At 40.5% G+C, this 24823-nt stretch overlaps 1 protein-coding gene across 2 annotated transcripts in view; it reads left to right on the top strand.

Annotated features, from left to right (window-relative positions):
- IQGAP2 (IQ motif containing GTPase activating protein 2) overlaps positions 1-24823 on the top strand; it is a 267396-nt gene that overhangs the window by 112047 nt on the left and 130526 nt on the right. For both annotated transcript variants that reach the window (XM_074328812.1, XM_019728145.2), the window contains exon 3: positions 22775-22931. In XM_074328812.1, coding sequence (XP_074184913.1) covers positions 22775-22931 — 157 coding nt within the window. The remainder of the gene's footprint in view (positions 1-22774; positions 22932-24823) is intronic.

Genomic DNA, 24823 nt, shown 5'->3' with positions numbered 1-24823 from the left:
CATAGCTTACATTTCTAGGAAAAGGTCTTGTGCTTACTAAACCAAATCCCTTTCAACAATTTTCAGTGACTCAGAGCCCTGATATTTGCATAGTGATTCAACCAGCAAGGGCACGGGCTGCTGAGGTGATTGGTTAAGATAAGTCCTCTGATTAAGGCTTGTAAAAGGTTAATAAAAGCCTTTCCTGAGTAGTGTACTATGCAGTGGTTTTCAGGTATAAAATGCTACCTACAGAGCTGGGTAGTAATAGTGGTATTAAAGTATTCTTTCCAAGAGACCCGCAAGGCTGGTCTGGACAGTTGACATTAAACACTGCAAAATTCCAAAGTGCAGACAGCTTGGCAAGTCTGAGTTCTGTTCAGAGCTAGTGCATTCTGTTCAGAACTAGTTCTTGTTGTTTTTTTTTCAATAGTGCTTTTGTCTTTCTGCTAAAGGTCAGACTGCAGTTGTCCAGCACTGGTGGTGTTCCTTTGTGAGAGTTACTAGGGAAGGGGGTTGGACGTATTGATTTAGTGTTATATTTGTAATAACCTATCACAACATCAGATTTTATAGATTTGAAAACATAAATAAAATTGTGTGCATTTTTAAACTGCTGGTGAGCAGATGCCAGTTCTACAGTGACTTTGGACATGTGAGCTGTCCGCTGGGCTCCTTCCACCTCCCTTTGCTCTTCGGCGTAGTGAGACAGAACCAGCATGGAATTGGTTCAGTTAGTCTTCCTTGGAATCTCATCATCTGGACCATCGATGTAGCACTGAGATGAAGTAATCTCTGTAATGTTTGGGTACTGCCACTACCTAGAAGAGCTGTTAGGTAAAGTAACCAGCATATTGCCTGCTACATAGTGGGTGTTGTGTGCATGCTAATTTACCTGGTACGACACCTAGGAGAGGGGGTGAGGTTCCAGTGCAGACCTCTGCCCGCTCTTCCCAGGGCAGTGGGTGGTTGGCAGAGGCCTTTAGCCTGCCTCAAGCTAGAGTATAATCCTGCTGTACTGTTTTTTAACTGCACACAATTTATTTAGGGGATGTTTGTAATTTATGTGTACTTAACCCTACTGTTAGTGTAGCTGGTTTCTTGAGGAGCCTCACTCAATTTGTTGGGGGGGGGTAACAGTATGAAATGATTTTAATTTTCTCCATACACTGCTTACAGCTGTGCTTTCTCAAATCTCCCATTCTAGCCATTGGCTATTGGGTATATTCTGTAATTCCTTTCTAAAATCCCTAATCTCATATCCAAGTCAAGCTCTACACCTCCCCTACTCTCGTCAGAGCTCCAGCTTCTCCCAGTGTGACGGAAAACAGAAAGCAAGTGTCCAGTAGGTACTGAATTCGGCAGGCCATAGTCGGTGGTGAGAAGGTGCATCCATCTGGTTCCTTCCGGTGCTGGGGAACTCTGCACAGATAATGTGTGTGTGGTTCTCCTGGGCCTTTGCTAGACTCACTCCAGGCTCCTCCGTCTCTCCCTTTGGCATTGCTACTAGGTGACTGCACCCCATTCATGCTCCCAGGTCCTCCTTGGAGTCAAGTGTGTCCTGCTGCCTGGCTCAGCAGCTGCCTGGCAGCTCTAGGGATCCTGCTCTACTAAGCCCAATACTCCTTCAGAAGGGACTCGGCAACTACTGGAGTCCTTTCTTACTCTGTCCAGGCGTTGTAAAGAACTGGCATGGAGCGGGAGTACTCCCATCTCCTTGCCTGGAGTACTTACACCTGGATCGCTTTAAGCTCTACTTGCATGGGCCTCCTCCAGGGGCTTCCCACTCTCCAAATCTGTAGCTCAAAAATGGGTGTCAGTATCAGTGTTTATGAGTGCCCTCCCACCCCCGCAGTCCACTTTATGGATGCCAAGTACTCCCAACTCCCTAGCATGCGCCATTCTGCTGCTGTGCCGGCCCAGGGTGGGCCTGTTGGTTCTGGAGCTCAGCAAGCAGCCAGACAAGGAACAGGATGCCCGTCTCCACTTCTTGCAGGTACCTTAGTCTCTCCTTGAGATGCTCTTAGAAACGCTCCCATGCTCTTAACTTGTTGGGGAAGCAGGTAGTAACCTGCACTGGAAACCTGCCCTCCCCACAAAGCTGACACCAACCATCATTCTCCCTTTCCTTGGGGGCTGGCTGGGGGAGGGACTCTGGTCCACTAGTAGGACTGGTCCTGTAATCGCTTGGTAAGCGCTAGGGGGCAGTGTAGCCCTTACGTGTTTATGGCTTTCTAAGGGCGTTACTTAGCCCCCATTGTCCTCATCTGTGGGCCTTGGCAGTAATTCTAAAAATAAGAAAAAAATCCCAGTCAACTCTATGTGCTTTACATTGTAATACTCTTTCCTTAAATACGTACCTTGCAGTGCCTAGGATGTTCTTCCTGTGCATCCTTTCCTGCAGGAAGAACCAGAGGCCAGGACCACGTTAATGCTTATTGGTACTTGTGTAGGATTTGAGTTGTAGTCTTAAAACATATCTCACTTTAGGAAGATGATGTAGGGGTCTCCATGGACAGTGCTATGCTCGGAATGTATGTGTCCCCCCAAAATTCATGTGTTGAAATCCTAATGCCCAATGTGATGGTATTAGGAGATGGATTAGGGAGATGATTAGTTCACAAGGGTAGAGCCCTCGTGAATGGGATGAGTGTTTAGAAAAGAGAGACCTCACAGAGCTCCCTAGCCCCTTCCGCCATATGAGGAGGTGCCAGCTATGAACCAGCAAGACAGCCCTCAGTGGATCATGCTGGCGCCCTGATTGGGGACTTCCCTGCCTCCAGAACTGTGAGATGTCATTTTAATTAGCTCTAGGAAGCTAATTAAGGAAGCTCTAGGAAGTTCAAGGTTCTCCAAGTTCTCCTCAATTTCCATCCACTGACTCCTTGTCAGCAGCTTGGAAATATAAAGGTGTGTTCTGCTAGAAAGAGTGTTTGAATTGCTGCTGCTTCTTCACAGTCACCTGAGAAAGGGGCAATCAAAATAAACTGACAGTTTCTGTTCAGACAGTACAGCTGAGGATTGGGTGTGAGTTAGCTACTCCATTGTTCGTTTCTTTCAACATATGCAGGAGAGGAAAGGGAAACCAATGAGGGTATGTGAGTGAAATGGTGAGCCCTGTTTGGGGAAAAGTAGTCTGGCAGCAGCCTGTAAACTGGATCATCTGGGGAGGAGGCACCAGAGGTATGGAGCCCTCAACCCGAGGTAAACATCCAGACCAGAGGTCAGAGGGCCTGAAAAGGGTAAGTGGCAGTGGGAATGGACAGGAGAGATGAAGGAGGAGAGAAGCAGAGTCAATAGAAGCTAATAGCTGATTGGAAGGAGAACAGGAAGGGACGTTGCAGTTCCAGTCTGGGATCAATGAGAAGAGAGGGTATCACGAACAGAAATAGGGAGTTAGAGAAGACCGATGTGAGGGTAGGGAAGATCAGGGCCACCACTAGTCCATAGGGCCTTTGTAAGGAAAAGATGTCCCCTCCTCCAGGCACAGGGCCTGGCCAGTGGAGCACACAGGCTGGTCCCCTGGGTCAGCATCCTGTGCACAGTGTGCCACCTGGAGGACCGTCCACGATGACCCTGTAAGAGAGTCCTGTAGGGCAATGCGATTCCTATAGTCACAACAGTTCATCAGAACCATAGCCAAGCTGTAATAGCTAAGGGGTGGTGCTGGGTGGGGGTGAGGGGACAGGACGTCCTTGTCCCTGAATTTGTTCATGAGAAAGCCAGCAGGTAATAAAGGCTACCTTTTGACTACCTCTTTATGTGTATCCCTATTATTCTTTTTCTTTTTGTTATTGTGATATATATATATATATATATATATATATATCAGAAAATCTATATAGAAAATTATATATAGTGATATATATATATGTATATATATATATATATATATATATATATCAGAAAATCTATATAGAAAATTATATATAGTGATATATATATATATATATATATATATATATATATATATATATATGTATATATATATAGCAGAAAATTTACCATTTTAACCATTTTTAAATGCACAGTTCATTGGCATTAAGTACGTTTACAGTGTGGTACAACTATCACCACTGTCCATCTCCAGAACTTTTTTTCTTGCAAAACTGCAACTCTATGTCCCTCAAACACTAACACCCATTCCTGCTCTCCCCAGTCCCTGGCAACCACCATTCTTTTTTCTGTCTCTATGAACGTGACTCTTCTATAAATGGAAGCATACAGTGTTTGTCCTTTTATGTCTGGCTTTCTTTACTTAGCATAATGACTTCAAGGTTTCTCTATGTTATGGCATATATGAGAATTTATTTTTAAGGCTGAATAGTAATCCACTGTATGGATAATATCACATTTTGTTTATCGGTTCGTCTGTTGGACGCTTTAGTTGTTTCTATCTTTTGCTATTATGAATAATGCTGCTATGAATATTGGTGTACAGGTATCTGAGTCTCTGCTTTCAATTATTTGGGGCATATACCCAAAAGTGAAATTGTTGGATCATATGTAATTCCAAGTTTAATTATTTAAGGAACCACAAAACTGTTTTCCATAGTGGATGCACCATTTTACATTCCTACCAGTAATACATGAGTGTTTCAATTTATCTGTATAAATTAAACACTTCTTATTTTCTGTTGTTTTTTTTTAATAGCCATCCTAATTGGGTGTAAGGTGTTTTTTTAATTTGCATATCCCTAATGTCCCTATTTTACTTTTATGCATCTTCTGCTAATGTATTTTATCATAAATTTAATAATTATGTAAATATATTGCCTTGCTTACTATTATTATTTTTTATCTCTATTTTTTAAGAATGTGCTGAGAAAGAACAGCTGTTACCCCTATGAATTCATGGCCAACCATTAGCCATCTGAAAACGCATTCACGGAGCATATTTTCACTTCCCTTTGAAATGTTATAAAAGTTTAAGATGTGTTTCATTCAACATGTGGAGTGTTTAACTATTTTTAAATTAGTCCTGAGCATTTAAAAATCAGAAGTGCTCGTAAAAACCTGGTTTTCTCACTTCTAAAGAAATGGTGAAGGCAGGGCCCCAACGATCCATATTCATTCAAGACAGCAGTGGGGCCGGAGCCCGATAGCACCCAGCTCCATCCCAGCCAGCTTCACCCTCTACCAGTACCTGCTTCAACCCTGCAGTCATCTGTTTGCAAGCCCGCCTTGAGTAGATTTTCTGAGGCTAAAGTTAGTCTGGATTTATTCCAATTTATATGAATAATTTAGGTGATTAGAAGTGACTAATACTTCTGTTCTCCCTAGCTACTTCATACCTCCACTGACACTTTCTCTTCTGATAAAATCTGAAATCTCCTTGTCATCTATCCTTGCGTGCCTCAAGCCCCTTGGGGACAGGTCTTGCCAACAGATTGGTCTCTACCAGTTAAAAGTCCATTTAAATGTGAGAGGCTCCTCAATTTGAAGTCGTATTTCTCAGGGTTTCTCTAGAGTGCATTTCTAAGGCAAATGCAGTGTCTTCCAGCTCTGCTGTAGGCTGGCTTCGTGGCACTTCCGTGTGTTACCACCTAATTCTGAGTCCTTGCTTATTATTCTTGTCCACCAGGGATCATATTGATAAACCTGCTTTTCATGTATGCAGAGGCTAGCTTCATGTGTGTGGGGGGTGTGCCCACACATTTAATATTCTGCCTATGTGCTAGAATTATTAAACTATGTGTATGTAGCAACGTTTGTAGATATTTAGATTGTAAACATGATAAGCGATCAGCTTCAGATCCTGTGTCTCACAGATAATCAGTACTAGAAGGTGTTAGGTGAGGCTGCCTTGCAGTCATGAAATGGAGGCATTGTGAAACCCAAGCCAGCCCCAGAACACCCTCGCAGTATGATTTGTTATTGCACAGAGCTGGCTATACTGTCGGTCAAGCCACATTTCCTGAAACCTAAGAACGCCTGAGTGGAATAGGGTTCTCTTATAGCCAGCTCCTGTTCCCTAAAACCTTCGTGTGACTCTCCTTGTGGTTTTCAGCCTGTCTCTCTCTGTGTGGTCGCTAATGACTTCACTGAAGGTGGAACATTTCAGTGAGCATGGTGGTGGTCGTCCGAGATCATGATGGAGCATCTGGGTGCACTCTCTGCTTCACCACCCCCCCCCCCCCATCAGGTTTTATCTCTGCAGCTCTTTTGGTGGTTTGTCCAGGCAGCTGAGCTGGAAACCTTGTTGTCAGTTACTAAGTTAGTCCTGAAGATCTGTGCTTCTTGTCAGAGGGGGAGACTATGAAGTGTGTGTGGTGTGTGTGTGTTTGGGTGTGTGTCCGTCACTCTTGTCTGTGTTCTCTTTCCTATCTGGACACAATATTCATCTACGGAATTTGAACTATACAGAAGTGTATTTTCTGGCTTTTCCTTTCCCTTCCCTGCTAAAAGCTCCAGTTGTCTGTTGCTTTTTCCCGAGGCGGGTGGGACAAGATTGCTTTTTTATTCATGTGGGTTTGCATTTCCCCCTTCTGTAAGGGTTTGTCACAGAAAAAAAGTTTTCTCTATTTCCGATGTCTATTTAAATACAGAACAATGATGAAATTGTTAGACAAGTGAAATGGTACTTAATTATCTGTCTGGAAATTCTTATACATCTCAAAGATTCTGTGAGTGAGAAAATACTGTGGATGGCAATTAGGGTTCCCAATTCCCTAATGTACCTTAGGGGGAGCTCCCTCAGGCACCGTTCTCTATCAGGTCTGACAGCCCCCTTTCCTCTCGCTTCTTATTTCGATGGCCACTCCACCCCAGCTAGCTACTGTTCTAACCCAAGGACTGGCAAATAGTAAAAACAAAACAAAAAGAACAACAACAACAACAAAAAAAAACTGACTTCTAAGAAAAGGACCTTAGTTTAAAAAACTTTTTAACATGCCTTCTTTGGTAAGGTGTAAGAACTCTGAAGCAGCCAGGGGCTCCTGCTTTCAGATCACAGGGGTACAGGGGTGGCTTTGCTTCTCAGAGGAAAGAAATGTTGAGATTCAAGTGTGGGAATATTTGGCAGAGACAAAAGTCCTAGTTGCCTTTGGTCCTGGGAAGATATTCTGCATGGCAGGGCTCTAATTAATTATTAACCAACATATAATAAATCAAGGAAGCATGAGCACATAGTAGCAAATACTGCCCCCTGGTGGGCTGCTTCTGGTTGAGCTGGGAGGAAAGGTGTCTAGTTAAGGGAACCCAGAGTAATAGCTTTGAGAGGAGTACTTGTTGGATTCCTACTGGTTCTGGTGTAATCAGAACATTTTTCTTTGTAAGCTTATTTTGTAATACTGTATGTACAGAGTGGGTGGTTGCTTAATTCAGTGCTTTAAAGTTTTTTATTTGGTAATATATGCACATGGTACGAAATTTTTAAAAAGAGTACACTATGGAAATGTTCTTTCTCCTTCCCAGTTCTCCTCCTCAGAGGCAGCCACTTTTGCTAGTTTCTTTTGTAGCTTTCAAGGGGTAATTTCTGAATAGTTATATTTCTGTAACTACATATATAACTATACACAAACACACACATATTACTGTACAATTGTTATACAATTATATAACCCAAGGGCATACACAGTTGACAACATGTAAATATTTTTCAGTAATGATGATTTCCTGAAGTCTTTTAATCTGGTTTTAAACAGAAGAAGAATTAGAACCTGGGACTAAACAGAAGTGGCCCTCGTATAAAACAACAACTATTGTTCGGGAGCATGGGACGTATGGTGGAGAGGAAATGTCTAGTTGTCTAAAATTGTAGCTGTTGACTCCCAAATCTTAAAACCATGACTGACCTTACTCGATGATCTCAGGTGCGAAGGTTGAGCCAGTCTCACCCCCAGGGTATGGCACAGGGTCTTACTGGTCACACTGCGGTTGGATTTGAGCTGGGTCCCCTAAAAGTTACTTCCCTTTATCCCCAGTCTTCTCTGTCCCGTAGGCAACCATTCAGATATGTACAAAGAGTATCATTTAGGTCTGTATGTATTCTTGCAATGTAGCTCATCTTGTAAATATTTTCAATTTATGCAAATGATATGGCTATCTCATTCTGTTCCTTAGTTTTTTCACTAGGCTCTGAAAGTTCCATCTTTGTCGGTAGATGTGCATCTAGTTTATTGCTACCTATCCTCGTGTGGCAGAACTAAGATTTTGAAAATAGTTGAAGCATTGTAGTGATGTTTACTCCAATTTTTCTTGTATCTTAATTTTTGTTCATCACAAACAACACTTCAAAACAAATTTAGGAAACCCTAGAATTGCACCAACCTAATATACCAACTTTCCCAACTTTTTCATATGCAGGCACACCTGACATAGTTATTACAAAAAGTCATGTGTTTTTGTATTATTGTTTTATTCACCTTATTACATCATCGTTCCTCCATTTTGCTAAGTTGTCTTCATAAATTTTAATGGCTGCGTGTTTTATCTATACTATGCACCTAACTTCACAATCTGTACTGTGAAACAACTTGTAATTTGTTCATTTTTTAATATCACTGTGATTAATACCCTCATGCCTATAGTTTGTTGTTGTCAACTTTTTTCTCTTATGTTAGTTAACCAGTATAGATGTACAATAGGGGATTACGCATTTAAAGAGAGAAAGCATTCTATGGCTTCTGATGCAAATTGCCACATTCAGCCTCTCACTATATTCACAGAAAGGCATGTAAGTGTCTATCTTTCATTTAAAGCATCCTTTTTTTTTATTTTTAGAGTGTTATACTTAGAGCTGTTGCCATAGGAATTGATTTATCAAATGTCATAGTGGTCAGCCAAGAAATAAGGAACTCTGGGTTCTCTGTCTTCAGACGAGTTACAGAGAGTACCATCTGCGGCTGCCTGTATTGTCCATCCTTTCAATTCCACCATCCCACCTGGCATGAGCGAAACAATGCTTAAATCATGTCATTCCACTCACTATGGTCTAGATTGTCAGTAGCTGGTTGGTGTGCAGACGTGCTTCATTCTAGCCTGGGGAGTGTGTGAACTGTGAATTATCTATATGGACACACATATGGAAAAGGATGGTGCTTGGGGTGCTTCTCCTATCTGCTCATCACGCATTTCCACTAAAGGGCTATTAAAACGTGGCTTGCTGCTTGTAAAGATTGTGCACCGGTGAGAAGGAAAAGGAGTGGGAGGCATTTGCAAGAACATGTGTTGGATGCTTTTCATTCTCCTCTTAGTGACAATGATTGATGGCATCCAGTGAGTCCCTGTTTGTCACTTTCTTGGTACAGCTGGTGGTGGGACGGGGGTAATCAATAAGGGCTGGGCAAAGGACGCAGGTAGAGGAGGAACGGGCTCTTGATATGGTACTGAAATGACATTTCTCACAGTTAAACTTACCAAGCGTCTTTTCGCCTGTTACTTCACTACTACCTGCTGAGTACTATTCCTTTTTGATCTTTTAGACTCTAGAAAAATCAGTCTTCACATCCTTTCCTTATTCCCCATCTCCAGGAAAGTGTTACCTGTTGAGCACAAGATACCTGTAGTTTAAGGGGAGGGAGAGCGTGAAGGAAATCGATACTGGATGTAGCTTGTGCCAGTTAAGTTTCTTATATTTTGAAATATGGCCTGGCTTTAGCTATGGCATTCTCTTGGTGTTCTAGAATGTCCGTTATTTCACCATCCCACATTGAATGCTTGGCCAGGAAGTAGGAAAGGGCTTTAAAAAGAGAGTTGAGAGTAGGAAGGAGTTGTGGCAAATTAGGTACATTTACAACGATCTTACTAAGTTTGCTGCTTTCATTTTCCTGCCTATGTTGGGGCAAATAAAGGTTTAGGAGCAAGACCAGTGATTATTCTGTGGTTAGATCATGTGCACAGTGCAGACAAACCCAGGAAGGAGAATCTGCTGCATCAAGTCTTCACTTGTTATTTAGGCCCAGATTATGCAGAAGCCTCAGATGAGGGTTGATTTGCCAGGAAACTGCTGCCAATGACTTTTGGTTCTTTTCCTGTGCACCCCAGCTCATGGTTATCTTGCGAAACAAAGTGCTTTGCACTGCAAATGAACGTTACAGCCTCATCCCACCTATAGCAACTTCTAGGGAAGTCAGGTAGAGAGAGCCCGATTTTTGAGTTCAGTTCTCCAGGGCACTTTGGTCTGCTGGTTTTCCCGCATGGTGTCCTATGCCCCAGTCTCCACCCGGGGACTTTGGACCTTACACGTTCAGGTCACTGTGGCCACGCTGCTTAGGTGCACAGGAAAGACGCTCCATGGAGAAATTGTGCTGTCGGCTCTTTAAACAGACGCTTACCTGTCTAATTCCTCCTCCTCACTTACCTCCCCCTCTTCCCCCTCTCCTCCCCCTTATCCTCCTCTTTCTTCTTCCTCTTCCCTTTCCCCTTCCTTTCCCCCTTCCCCTTCTTCTTCAACAATTGTTTCTTCAACACCTGTTGCATTCAGGGGACTTTTTAACGAGGTGACTCCACCCTTGGTATCTGTTTTAATGCTCATGACATTTCTGTGAGGTGGCTGATGTTGTACCCAATTTTCTGAAAGGGGAGATTGCTGCCCAGGTCGATGGTTGCGTGCCACGATAAACATGACCAGTAAGTCACAGAATCAAGTTTAAAGACATGTTTTTGGGAACCCAAAGTCCAGTGCTCACATGCTTCCTACAGACACCGCTGAGAGTAACAGCGGCCCCTTCAGCCAGTCCCCAAGACGATGTTCACCTTCGTCTTGTGTTAAGGCACAGGTACACCTCATTTTGGGAAAAGAGTCACGAAGATCAGAACTGGTTATTCTTTAGTTTTAGAGATGGCTTCGCTGTGAGTTTCCACCCAAGAAGTGAACGTTCCTAGGAAGCGAGCTTACGCCCTGTTCACCACGTTCATCTTGAAGGTTTGTCAGAGCAGAATGGGGTGTGGCGGACGTGTACACGATGAGGGTGACAATCTGGATTGAAATCTGTTTACCAGCTCTGTAACCTTGAGCAAGTAACGTAACTCTCTGAGCCTCTTGCCTTCTCTATTAAAGTGGGATAATACCCATCTCATCAGGTTAGTGAGAGAACACACTCATGTAAGGGCCAAGTACCAGCTAAGTGCTGGGCCACATGCTAAGTAAACATGAGCTGCAGTGGGGTTTGGTTGGCATTGTCAGTGTGGTGGGAGCCCCGTTATAGTGGAAACATGGCTCATGAACATATACGAGTATAAATATTTGTATAGTCCCTGCTAAATATCATTTAAGCCTGTGTAAGACAATAGAGTGTGTGGTGTTGGCAGGAGGTGGGAGGAGGGGTCGGTTTGGACTAGGTAAGGGGATGCTGCAGACTGTGACGAGAGGAGAAGGCGTGTTTGACATGGTGAAATGCTGGGTTAGTTGCTGTCCTCAGTGTGTACGGAAGTGTGTACGGCAGGGGGCAGCTAAACAAATAGTGTTGAAGGACAGATGCCAACAGTGAATCATGCTGTCAGTTGGGCAGAGAGTGGTCCTGGGATACAGCAGTGAGCAATAAAAGCTACAATAGCTACCACTAAAGGTGCTTATTGTGTGCCAGGCACTGTTCTCATGCTTTTCTTTCATTAACTCACAACAGCCCTCAGAAGCAGCACTATTATCAGCCATCCCCAAGTTACAGGTTAGGAAACCTAGACACGAGTTAAGTCAGTTCCCCAAGGAACACAACTGGTAAGTGGCACAGGTTGAGTTCAACCTTAGCTGTCTGGATCTAGAGTTTGTGCTTTTAACCTTGTGCCATGTGCTTCTCCAGACAGTCAGGGTTCTTGCTCTTACGGAGTTTACTTTCTAAGTAGCTGGGTCAGTCAAGCAAATAAATATGATACAATGTGCCAGTAGTATTAAATGCAGTGAAGAGAAATAAAATTGGGTAAGGGGTATTAGAGGATGATGGGGATTGATGTTTTAGCTAGTGTATTACTTGCTTGGACTGCCATAACAAAATACCACAGAGGGAGTGGCTTAAACAACAAAAATTTGTTTTCTCACAGTTCTGGAGGCTGGAAGTCCAAGATGAGGTGTCGGTGGGATTGGTTTCTTCTGTGGCCTCTCTCCTTGACTAGCCAAATGGCTGCCTTCTCCCTGTGTCCTCAATGATTTTTCCTGTGCATGCACTGCCTGGTGTCTCTCTATCCTAATCTCCTCCTTTTATAACGACACCAGTCGTTGGATTAGGGCCTACCCAAATGGCCTCATTTTACCTTAAGCACCTCCTAAAGGCCCTTATCCAAATACAGTCACATTCTGAGGTACTGGGGGTTAGAGATGAATTTGGAGGGGAGACAACTCTACTTATAACATTCCACCCTTTGGACCACCAAAATCTGTGTCCTTCTCATGTACAAAATACATTCATCTACATCCCAGAGGCCCCCGAATCTTAACCCATTCTAGTGTCAACTCTAAGTCCCAAATCTCACCTAAATATCATCTAAATATGTGGGTGAGCCTTGAGGTATGATTTATCCTGAGGCAAAAATTCTTCTCTAGCTATGAACCTGTGAAACTAGGCAAGTTTCAAAATACAATGGTGGGACAGGCTTAGGATAGACATTCTCATTCTGAAAGGGAAAAATTGGGAAAAAAAAGGGGTCATGGATCTAAGCAAGTCCAACACCTAGCATGGCAAATTCCATTTGATTTTAAGACGAGAGTAATCACTTTGATGCTCTGTCTTTTGGGCCTACCAGGGTGGTAGCCCTGCCTGCCAGACCTACTGGGGCTGCAGCCTGGCCCAGTGAAACCGAGGAGGAGACAGAGTTTGGGCCTGTGATGGGAATGGCAGCCCTGTCAATCTCTGAACCACCTTCAGGGTAATTTCTTCCCTTATTTTGATAGATAACACAGCCAGAGAGTTCTATTGTCCCATTCTATAGAACCCCCAAAATCTGGGGTTCCTCCATTTTTGCCCTGTCTCTGTCCCCTTTGGTCTAAACCGGTAGTGTTTCTGCTGATATAACCCCGTCTCTATTTCTGGCTTTTGCTGAGATGGCTGATTAAATCAGTCGGTCACAATCTTTATGCAGTATTTGTCCAGCTGTACCTTTTGTGTTCTCTTCCTTTCTCATTTTTTGCTATATTAATAGGCTAAGAATTTTCCAAATCCTCAAGTTCTGATTCCTTTTTGCTTTACAATTTCTCCTTTAATTTCTCTATCTCCTCTCGCATTTTACTGTGAGCCACAGAGATGATCCAGGCTGCACTCTTGATTTGTTTCACTTATTTAACGTATGCATTAATGACATTCCTCCTCCTTTACTTTTTAAACCTTAAAGCCAGGCCATTGACATGGTTAGAGGTACATGAAAAGATATATGTACTTAATGTTTTCCGTAAGGGGGAATCTTATTGGTTAAGTGTCTCAACCAACTTACTTTTTTAAAAAAAGTTTAAAATGTTTTCTTTTTGTCTCTCCTGCTTCTATCTCTCATCACAAACTAGATTAAATCACCAACCACTAATTTCCCCTCTACCACCACAAGACTCCATTTTGGCTCAAGTGTTAAGTATAATCAGCAAACAAACTGTTGCTTTTTATACATTGGAAAGAGGCAGGAACTTTAGAATACTTTGTATTTCATTAATGAAAATAATATGTACTTATGACTAAAAAAAATAAGATAACAGGAAACGATGAAGAATTTCACCGATAATGTGATTATACAGAGAAAACCATTGTTAATATTTTCCTGTGTATGTTTTAGTCTGTGTACATTAAATTAAATACATGTAATTTAAAAAATAAAATTATCTTCCTGTATAATTTTGCACCCTGTCCTTTTCTCTTAATTTACCACCAGCATTTTTTCATTTTCTTAAATATCCTATGAAAATATCTTAAGTGGCTATATAACATCTGTCCAGTGGATAAACAAGATTTTCTTAGGCATTTAGGTTATTTCCAGTTTTTGTGTTACATGAAAATCTTGGGCCATAGCTATATTTATTAAGCTATGTTCACAAATAAAATATCTGGCTTGTGTTTTAAGTTTCCTGATGTAGCCTTCAAGAAACAGTAGAGTTTGGTGGTTATTATGCAGATTTCAGAGTGATATTTGGGTTCAAATTATGGTTTTTCCACTTATATATTTGGAGGGGACACAACTTGGACAATATATTTCATCTTTCTTGGTATCTGACTCATTTAAAAAACAAAAAAGATAATAACTCATTGGGCTATGGGAAGAGTAAATGAAATTTTATAAAATACCATGTCCAAACTTAATAGGTATACAGTAATTATTTACTATTATATCATCATCAGATCTCTTTCCAGAAAGTTTATACCAATAGATTATAACTGTTCAAACATATTGGGGAGATCATATATCTGAGAACCTACAGGTACAAATATTACAAGCCAGTAGAGGGCATAAAACATCCTCCCGGAAGATTCCGGGAAGATACGATTGTGGCTCCTCTCATTCTCACCCAGATCCCTAGATACCAAAAGCTCTAACACTCTGTTTTCATGCATAAGCATTTCTCTTCAGGCATATATATTTCTTTAATTATCACTTACTAGGTGTCACTATCCTATATACACTTACCTTTTTGTTTTTTCCAGTATGTGAGTGTTATTTCAGAGAAAAGTTTAAGTTTTGGTGTATTATTAAAGCACTATTAAATATATAACACTTGAACCAAGTCATCTAAGATATCAGTCGAAAACCATGGTATTAAACACATTATGTATGTATTGTCTCTCCCATCCTTTTCTCCCTTCCCAATCAAATGTTGAAGCTTAAGACAAGTTTTGCATGATAACATTAAAAACTAGTGCATGTTTTGGAGTTTTAAATTGTTTTTAAATTTTGTAGGCGCATTCCTTTATACAATGTCTGCCTATATAGAAATTATAACACAAGTAAATTTCTTTTTTGTGTGTTTATGTATTTGTATGTGCTAAGCCAGTTGTCTCTCCAGGCGTGTTGCATATGAATATAATACATCCTAGGTGGACAATTAATTCGGCCAAACCTAAATAGAAGTACAATATCTGATTGATTCCTGGAGTTAGGAAGAATTATGAATAGAGCATATATTATATTTGAGCAACATTGTGTTCTGCGAGATAATTTTCCATTTCTTTTTCAAAATTTATTTGAAAATAATTTTCAAAAATTAAGCAGACCTATTACAAATCAGGCTACAAAGTTTGCAGGCTTTCTTGTATCTGCCAATGCCTCCGAAAACATAGTTATTTCATCCCATGGCTAAGTGCACATAGAGGAAGAAGGGTAACATTAATGCATGAAATAGCTTTCTCTACGAGATAATTCACTCAAGAAGATTCTTTAAAAATCTTGATTGTTTGAAGAGCAGGGAGCCACATGCGTGACTTCTGGGTGTCAGCTATCTGCTAAGTTCTGCACTGGTGCCGTTTCAGTTCATCCTCAAATCACTTTGAACTGGTGTCCTAACATCAGTGAGAATCTACGACTTACTGCTCAGTAAACTGAGGGGCTTTGTCTGATTCACCACTCGGAGCAGTATCTGGAAAATACTAGATGCTCAAAAATATCAATTGGACTAATGAATCTGTCAAGGTTACACACCTAGTGTAACCTACTAAGGGAATAGGCCAGATTCAAACTTGGGGACAGGCTAATATTTGTGGTTAATGTTTGCTGGGTTCTTACTGTGTGCCAGGCACAGTGCTAAACATTTTACACAGATTCTCATTTACTCCTTCCAACAGCCCTCCAAAGGTAGATTCTTTAAATATCCTCATTTTACAAAGAAATCACTGGTACTGTGCTGGCACTACGACTTGAACCCAGAAAGTGTAACTCCAGATGCTATGGTTTTAGTCACCAAATTGTACTGCTTCTATCAGTTGCCTGCCATTTGATTATATGAAATATTGCCAAATGTTCTGGAGAAAGGAGTTCTGTGGTTTAAAAAAAAAAAAAAAATTGGGGGAAACATTGGGTTAAAAGAAATTAAACTTGGTTCCCTACTTTAAGACTTCCCTGAGCTTTCAGGAAGCTAATGCAACTTATGAATCCTCAAGAGAAGAGATAGAAGGCAACATTTTCTAAACTTATTTGGCCCCCTTGCTCCGCCCTCCCCCCAGTACACAATTAGCATCTCACTGAGCCAGCAGTCTGTGGAACACAGTTTGGGAAATGCTTGCCAAACTCAACAGATTCTGCTATATTATCTCCCTCCTGAAGAGGAGAGTGATAAATAAGTCTTTGGAAGCCTGCTCCATTCCTTTTAGGTATTGGAGTCATATATTGATTCTTTTCATGGTATTATGTGTGTTTTAAAGAAAATAATTGGCATCATCTTCACACGTCACATCATTTTCTTGCACTGAACTGTGTAAGTTTTGTATGAGAGAAGGATGGAGACCCATGGATGTGCAGTGTGTGTTTTCCTACATCCCCATTCCCCTGAGCTAATAAGGTTGATACAATCCTGGTGACAGTTTTGCAGCAGCCTCCCGGGAATGAGAAAATCTGACCATGAGAACTTAATCCAGTCCTTTTGACGTTTTACATCCATTGGCACAAAAGGTGACCAATCACACTGTATGTATAAAAATATCTGGTCTTTGTTTTTATTCTTTTGTAAAATATTTCATATGCTGCTTTTCAAAACAGTGAGGGAGAGAAATTGACTTTGTAACACTTGAAAGTTCATGGAACAGGGCCCTGCATTAAAACACGGTTTGTACAGAAAAAACACATTTTCTGGGTTTTGGCCAGCCGTTCTACTTTCGGGACATTTATTCCATACAGCACTGTATGATAGCGACCAAGATTTATAGTTGGTGATTTCCTGAATAACAACTCAGATAGCAATTGCCTCAGCGAAACAGCTTTCATATGCTCTGCAAGGCACAAGCAGCATAATAGAATGCCTCGTTTCAGGATTTTCATGAGTTTAGTTTTTTTTAATCTCTTGCAAGACAAAATGAGATTAATTATTTCTCTTTTTGGCCTAAACCTAAAATTGGAAAAATGTCACCTTTCTTTCCCCTTCATCCTTCTCCCAGCATCCTCCCACTTCCCCTTCTCCCAGTCTCACTTGGATCAGCCCTTGTGCATTTACACATAGAGCTACTTATAGAAACCACCTCAACTCAAAAAAAAAAAAAGGTTGACGAGAGACTGCTTGAATAATAAAATGGAAATTCTTTTGACTTCTATTTTGTTTGTCTGTGCTTGGTAAGTCGTCTATAAATTTTCCCTGCAGAGAGAAGAGAAAACAAGTAGTACTAATAGGAAAGTAGCCCCTCTACCGGGAAAAGAAGGTCAAGTTCTCCAACAACCTTTAAGATGCTCACAAGAGATGATTTCGACTTTTGCCTTGGGGTGAGACATTCACATATTGGTGGTCTTGTTCAGTAGGTGTAATCAATAGAAGGAACAGGGAAGAATCAGTAAATGCAAGGTCAGCAGGAGGACACACAGCTAATTCTGGTTTTCATTTCTGTGGATTTTTAGGTCAAATCTGAAGACAGGCTTTTGATGACATATGAGGTCTTTCTGGCTTGATTTTTATATCTGTGTACTTTATGTACTATCCATATATAAATCATAGACATATAGATCATTGGAATACAACTGAGAGTCTAGAAATAACTTTTCATACTTAAACAGTCAATTGATTTTCAACAAGGGTACAAAGATAATTTAATGGGGGAAAGTATAGTCTTTTCAACAAATGGTGATGGGACAACTGGATATCCACATGCAAAAGAATGAATTTGGACTCTTACCTTCATCACCATATAAGAAAAAAAATAACTCAAAATGGATCAAAGGACTAAAATGTAAGAATTAAAACTATAAAGCTCTTAGAAGAAAACACAGATACATATTTGGACCTTCGGTTAGGCAACAGTTTCTTAATATGATCCTAAAATATACAGGCAACAAAAGAATAAACAAGTGGAACTTGATCAAAATTAAAAACTTTTTGTGCCTCAAAAGACACTATCAAGAAAGTGAAAAGTCAACACACAATATGGAGAAATATTTTCAAATCATATATCTGGTAAGAGACTGGTATACAAAATATATAAAGAACTCTTATAACTCAATTATAAAAGTACAACCCAACTAAAAAATGAGTAGTGGATTTGAATAGACATTACTCTATAGAAGATATGCAAATGGTCAATAAAGACATAAAAAGATACTTAATATCATTAGCCATCAGGGAAATGGAAATCAAAACCCTAATGAGATGCCACTATGCATCTACTAGGATGGCTACAATAAAAAAGAAAGCTAAGTGTTGGCAAGGAGGTGGGGAAATTAGAATCCTTATAATTGGTGGGAATGCAAAATATTGCAGCTGCTTTGAAAAACAGTTTGGAAGTTCCTAAAAACGGTTAAACATAGAGTTACTTTATGACCCAGCAATTCCACTTCTAGATGTATACCCAAGAGAAATGAGAACATGTGTCCCTGCAAAAACTTGTATACTAATGTTTAAGCAGCATTATTCACACTAACCAAAAGTGGAAAAAAACCAGATGTTGATAAACTGATAAATGAATAAGTAAAATGTGGTCTATGCCTAAAGTAGAATATTACTCAGCAATAGAAAGGAATGCAGTACTAATACATCCTACACCATAGATGAACCTTGAAAACGTTATGCTAAGTAAAAGCAGAGTCACAAAAGGACATACATTGTATGATTCCATTTATATGAAATGTCCAGAACACGCAAATCCGTAGAATGAAAAATAGATTTAGTGGGTTGGGAATCTAGGGGTAAATGAGGAGTGACTGCTAATGAGTAAAGGGGTTCTTTATGGAATGACGAAAATGTCCAAAGACGGATGATGCTAAAGGTCTCACAAGCCTGTGAATATGCTTAAAATCAATGCATTGTACATCTTAAATGGGTGAGTATATGGTATGCGGATCATTTCTCAATAAAACTGTTAATAAAACAATATCATATTGCATACTTACAGTATCTTGTTGAATGCCATTATAATTTTAGACTCATGGACTGAAACTGAGTTCCTAGGATTTCAAGTGACCTGTCCAGTGCATCCAGCTAGTGAACACTAGCTAGATTAGAGCTAGATGTCCTGAGCAGCAAGCCAGAGGTCTTTACAATGTTATTGCTGTAGGAAGTTTGACCCCAAAAGACCACAACAAGGACACTTAGAGTTATTGGTTTGATGGGGTAATGCTAGCTTGTATAACAGATAAGCTACTGAGGCTGAAGTTGGTGGTAGAAATTTAATTCTTTCTCGTGTAAGTTTATTGATCAGATATTGACTAATAATTGATAGGAATTTCCACATTGTATATGATGAGAAGACTCTGAGATCCTGTCTAGGTTTGCAGGCATTCTTCAGGAGGTGACTCTGTTTGGATAGGCTCCAAGCTTCCTCTAACTACTACTTGCAACAGCACCCACAAGCAGCCCAGGCCATTTACTCTTGCGGAGTAGATGACAAAGAGGTGACAAGGAGGGCATTCTAAAAGAAAAATGAACCCCCCGGAAATTTGCTCAACTCTGACAGTGACTATACTACCTCTGACCTTACACTGGAAGAGTGACAGCCTGTGCCTCTCCAAACCATGGCACTCTTACTGCTACTCTGGAAGTATCCTGGAGTGTTCTGTTATCACTTTTGTTTTTGCACGGAAGCTGTGGGAATGGACTGGAAGACTCATTTTTCTGTGTGGTGACTTTTGAGTAGCTAAAAGTTGGAATAGGAGGAGCAGAAGCCCCTGGCAGCTTTTTGATGTTTTTTCAATTACTAGGTGTGTGGTCTTGGGCTTTTCTGAGCCTCAGATTATCATTCCAAATGGTGACCCTAATAGCACCTCTTCCTTGTGGGGTGGTCTTGAAGATTAAGTGATAGTCCCCATAACATATTCAGTCCAGGTTCTAGCACAAAATAGTGCTTAATAAATACTAGTTATCATTGATGATAATAGCATCATCTTTTGACTTTCAAGGCAATGAAAAGGAAATATCTCCATGGATGCCTAATGTTGCAAAATTGCTACATTGACAAGTCTTTGGCAATGTCCTAAAAGATTTTAAGATGCAACGGTACGGCTTGGGAAATTTTTCTTAAGCAGGCAGCATCTTTCATAACGTTGGGTACCCGCTACATATAAACATATTAGCAGGCACAAGAGATTATAAAGAGGCGGCCTTTGCCTTTCAGTAGTTAGCAATGTCTCAGGCATTAACAAGGGCTGTATTTTAAATAGGCTGTACCTAGCCTATGTTTCTGCTATCATTAGTGTTTTAAACCAACTGCACATGTATTCTCATATAGACAAAAAGGTACGATTATCTTCTTTTTTTTTTAACAAACCCAAGTCTAAAATACCATACTTCAGTCATTTATAGTTTAGCTTCCTGCCTATTGGTCCCAATTGTCGATTTATCTCCCCCCACTCTTACTACCAACTGTCAGTTTACCTCTCCCCTATCCCTCACACATGCACCCCAATGACAGGATCGTTGTAAAGAAATTAAATATTGTGTGAAAAAAAATTTTTTAAATGAAGATAACTATTTGAAAACAGATTGTGTTTTAATGTTTAAATAGCACAATGCTATCATTTTGTAGTTTATTTAGATTACAAACTCAGTCTAGTGTAATGGCTTTTAACTCGGCCAGATATTTATTTAAAAAGGCAACATTACTATTGATTTCTTAAATTTTTAAAAAATGTATCAAGTCTGTGATGCTCTTCAATCTGTTTGAAACAAGTCTCATATAGATCAAAAATCCTTTATTTACCTTGTGTGTGATACGTGAAAACCAAGTTCGTCTCCTTTTACCTACCTGTTCCTGTTCTTCCAGTTTCACAGTCCTGCTAGGATATCACCCCATCCTTTTTATTCTCTGTTCCCCTTAAGCAGGAGAGAAAAACGATGTCTGAGAAGGTTAGGGAATGTGTTTGGGGTTTCACTGTGTACGTGGGGCTGAGTGCGGGTGCAGAGAGCTCCCTTCACACCAGGCCCCTTCCCCTGGCTGGTAATTTCTCTTTCTTTCTACCCCCTTTTCTAAGCTATCACCAAGTCCTGCTACTGTTTCCTTGAAATGTTTCCTGGTTTCCTCCCTCCCTAGTTCTTCCTGTCTAATCTCATCCCTCAATTTCTCACAATGAGAAAAGCCTGACAGAGCGCTTTGTGTCTGGGGCATCCATCATCAAGATTAATTTTCTCTAATCACCACTGTTAGCATGTCACTCCTCTGCTTTGAAGCTGCAGTGAAAATCAGCACTTCTCTTGTGCTGGGTCCTCCAGAGCTCCACTTCCCTGTACATGCTCAGCTTCATTTCCTTTCTCCCCATGGACTCCAAGGGCCCCAAGCCTTCTCTGGGTTTTCTCCATGAGTCGGCCATGTTTCGTTTATGCCTCTGGTCTGTCCTGCTCCCCGCTCTACCGGTCCTCCTGCCTTTCCAAATACTCCTTTTTACTAGATCGAATTCAGGCCCCACCATCTCGCCCGTGTTTTCCCTATTACTCCAGTGATAACCCAGTAGCCCCTCTTTGTTCCCAAACTTTGTCTTCTTATGCGCTAACACGGAGCATTGGACATAACAGCCTCTCATATATGGTTCTCTGCTGTTTCCTTACAGTTGCATTGCCTTCTCAATTCTATTTAATCTTCTTGGAAGGCAGGGCTGGTGTTTATATTTTTCTCACCTATTCCTACAGTGCCTAATAAGTGGTCAGTAAATACGCCTTGCTTATTAGGGGCCCTTTGAGCTTTTAAAAGATGCTCTCCAGAGCTACAAGCAGTTCAGACATTTTACAGTGTTTGCTGCTTGGGCCAGGATCAGGTGTTAATACTGCAGAACAGTACTCTTGTGTCTGCCAGATGCTGATAGGATCAGCCACTCTTGTGTTAATGATCCTCTGGGGGGCCTGGGTATATAGGTACGGCGCTCACCCTAACAGTTTATGATTTGTTTGTGGATCGGTTGCAGGGAAGTGGGGGGCTGCCCCACTGCGAGCCTGCACACCTGCCTCTTGGAGCTTACAGTAGGTAAGCGTGGAGGCATTATCCTCACAACGTTGGCGGAGTCTCGGCACACCAGTATGAAATGTGAACTGACCTGGCTCCCCTCCCACTGTGTGTCCTTGAGCCAGTAATGACCTTGGTGCACTCTTTTCTGCAATACTGGCACAATGTCCTAAGATTTAATCTGAATCTTGTTCTGAAATATGTTTTCAGAATGCAGTTAAGTACTGTACCTTCCCGAAAAGGTAAGCGTGTTGTCATAAGTTCCTGGTATCAGAAAAAGGAATGTGTATTATTTGAAGAAGACCACATCTGCTTTCTGAAATTTGATGTTCCTTTTCCATGCCTTCCTACCTTTCCTGGTAGTCATTTCCGGACTGAGGCTACTGCAGGTTTTACAGCACTTTGAATTATGCTCTCTCAAAAGTATAACCTCTACACGAATCTCTTCCGCTAAGGGCTCATAAACTGGAATTCGTTTTTCTGTAATGTCAGCAGGACTGATTCCACCCATCCAAAATGCATTGACCTTTTTCCTCTGTGGTACAAAAGAGAATCGGCAGAGACACAGATAAAGGTGAAGTTGACAAGCTCTGGCACGGTATTGAGTTCAGTGCCTGTGGGCTTGTTTGTATCCCTTGTTCATCTCATGTTCTGAATCCTTGTCCCATGCAAGAAGTCCTCTCTTTCCATCTATGACACCTGAAGATGTTTCAGATTCTGTTCCCTTTGTTACTGTCCCCATCACACATAGTGAGATGCTGTATCATTTCATTTATAGAAAAGTCACCCAACTAGAGTCACGTTAAGGTTTTTCTTAATCCCTTTAGGTGGATGGAAGTCTGCTTAGTTGAAGAATTGCCACCAACCACTGAACTGGAAGAAGGGCTCCGGAACGGAGTTTACCTTGCGAAGTTAGCCAAGTTCTTTGCCCCAAAAATGGTATCAGAGAAAAAGATCTATGATGTGGAACAAACACGTTATAAGGTAACTGTGATCTAATTGGTTTGGGCTTCCAGCTAAAAGTTAAAGTTCAGTATTTCATTTCCTTTCCCTTTTTTTAGTGTTTCTACAAGAATTTTGTGGGGTGGAGGGGGCATCCTAGGTCTTTGAAGACTGTTAATAATCATTCCCGAAGCAGCAGCAATTTTAAAAGCAAAGTGTTTCTATTTCTGGGCTAAGGCTAAGAGGCCTCTGATTTGTGGGGCTGCCCCCATTATTCCTTCATGGAGGTCATTTTTATTAGTGCCAGTAAATGTAAAAGTGGCAGCACTTGACGCCTCCTTTTTTTCACCACCGCATAGTTTATTACTCCCCTTGTTCTCATCAAGGAATAAAGTATCCAGCTGGATCTTGAACTTGTGGCCCCAAAGAGTTAGGGCCAATGTGATAAAACAAGTAGTACTATTGAATAATCAGATAGGAATTCCTTTCCATTTGGTGTTTAAAACAAAATAAGACTAACCTTTTTGTATGCAACTAGTTTTAAGAATTATTTCACAGCTAATTTGAGAAGGTATATGGAGAACACAAAACCAAAATAAATACCAATCTTGTATAAATAAAAAAATTCTGATATTTTAGAGAACAGGTCTAAATATTTACAAATAAAGTAATATATCTAGGATTTGCTTCAAAATAATTGGGAGGAGTTTGGATATATGATTCAAGATGGGCCATGAGTACACAATCATTGAATTTGGATGATGGGTGCATAGGAGTTCATTATACTATTCTGTCTACACTTTTATGCTTGAAGTTTTTCATTATAAAGTGAAGGAGGAAAAAGTAAATGCTGACCTAAAAGACTCCTTCATTAGATATGTCTTTAAAAGGGACTTTTAAAATGTTTGGTGTTCCTCCTGGAATATGTGATTTCTTGTCCACTTCAGATCAGGGTTTCTAAACCTTCTTTGAAACTTGATTCTTTATTTTCTTAATATATTGTATTCAGTTCCTTCTATCAGTATTTTTTATCTGCAGATTTTCAAATAGCCTTAAAAGTTATTTCTCTTACAGTTGCAAGGACAACATTAAGTATAGTTGAAAATGGAATGAGTTCCCTTTTATTGCATGATTCATAGTACCCTTTAGTTGTTACTGAGACAAAATTTATTTTAAAAATATGTATGTTGAATTCAGAGCAAATGTTTGAGTAATCATTTAGACTAACAGACGAGGTGAACTGACAAATCTTTTTTGGCAAGTCTGTTTCCATGGTCTAGTCTAATAAGTGACTGAGCAAAAGTTTCTGTCTTAGATAATGTTATGAACGAAAGTGTTTGCATTTGTTAACATAAGTTTGAGTTTACGAAGTCGTGTGTCTCACCCTAGAGTTTTCAGCTCATTATAGCTTTTCAGAAGAGTTTAATGAAATAATGACTTAGCCAGCCAAAATTAAAATTGGTTTTTAATTTTGAAAAATATTTTTTAAAGTTCAGAAAAGCACAGAAAAAAATATTTGTATACCCACATCACAAAATAAGGTAACATTTGTCCACATTTTAGAGCACTTTTTTCCATTGCTTTGATAATAGTTATTACCAAGATCTAGACCTGTTAGTACTAACAGCCGTGTAGATTTAACAACAGAGTTAAGGTATAGTTAGGCTGGGCTGTCCAGCCCACCCTGAAAGGGGATTGTGGATATTTTGTTTTAACGTTATGCATGGTGAGAATCAAGATGGGAAGACAGACCTTCAGTGGAAGTGAGCCCCAGAGCAGAGAGTGGGCTAATTCTTTCCTCCTCCTGGGATATCAAACACCTTGAATACAGGTGTCTCTTTCTAGTTCAGTTGTGGATACCCTCGTGGCAGTTTAAACGGGTACTGTTTCCTCTTGGCCTTATTCCTGCTATTTGAATAAATAGTAACTTGTCT

The sequence above is a fragment of the Rhinolophus sinicus genome, linkage group LG03, assembly GCF_036562045.2.
Source record: "Rhinolophus sinicus isolate RSC01 linkage group LG03, ASM3656204v1, whole genome shotgun sequence".
Taxonomy (NCBI): Eukaryota; Metazoa; Chordata; class Mammalia; order Chiroptera; family Rhinolophidae; genus Rhinolophus; species Rhinolophus sinicus.
The sequence above is the reverse complement of the archived record's forward strand: the minus strand, read 5'-3'. Positions and strand labels throughout refer to the sequence as shown.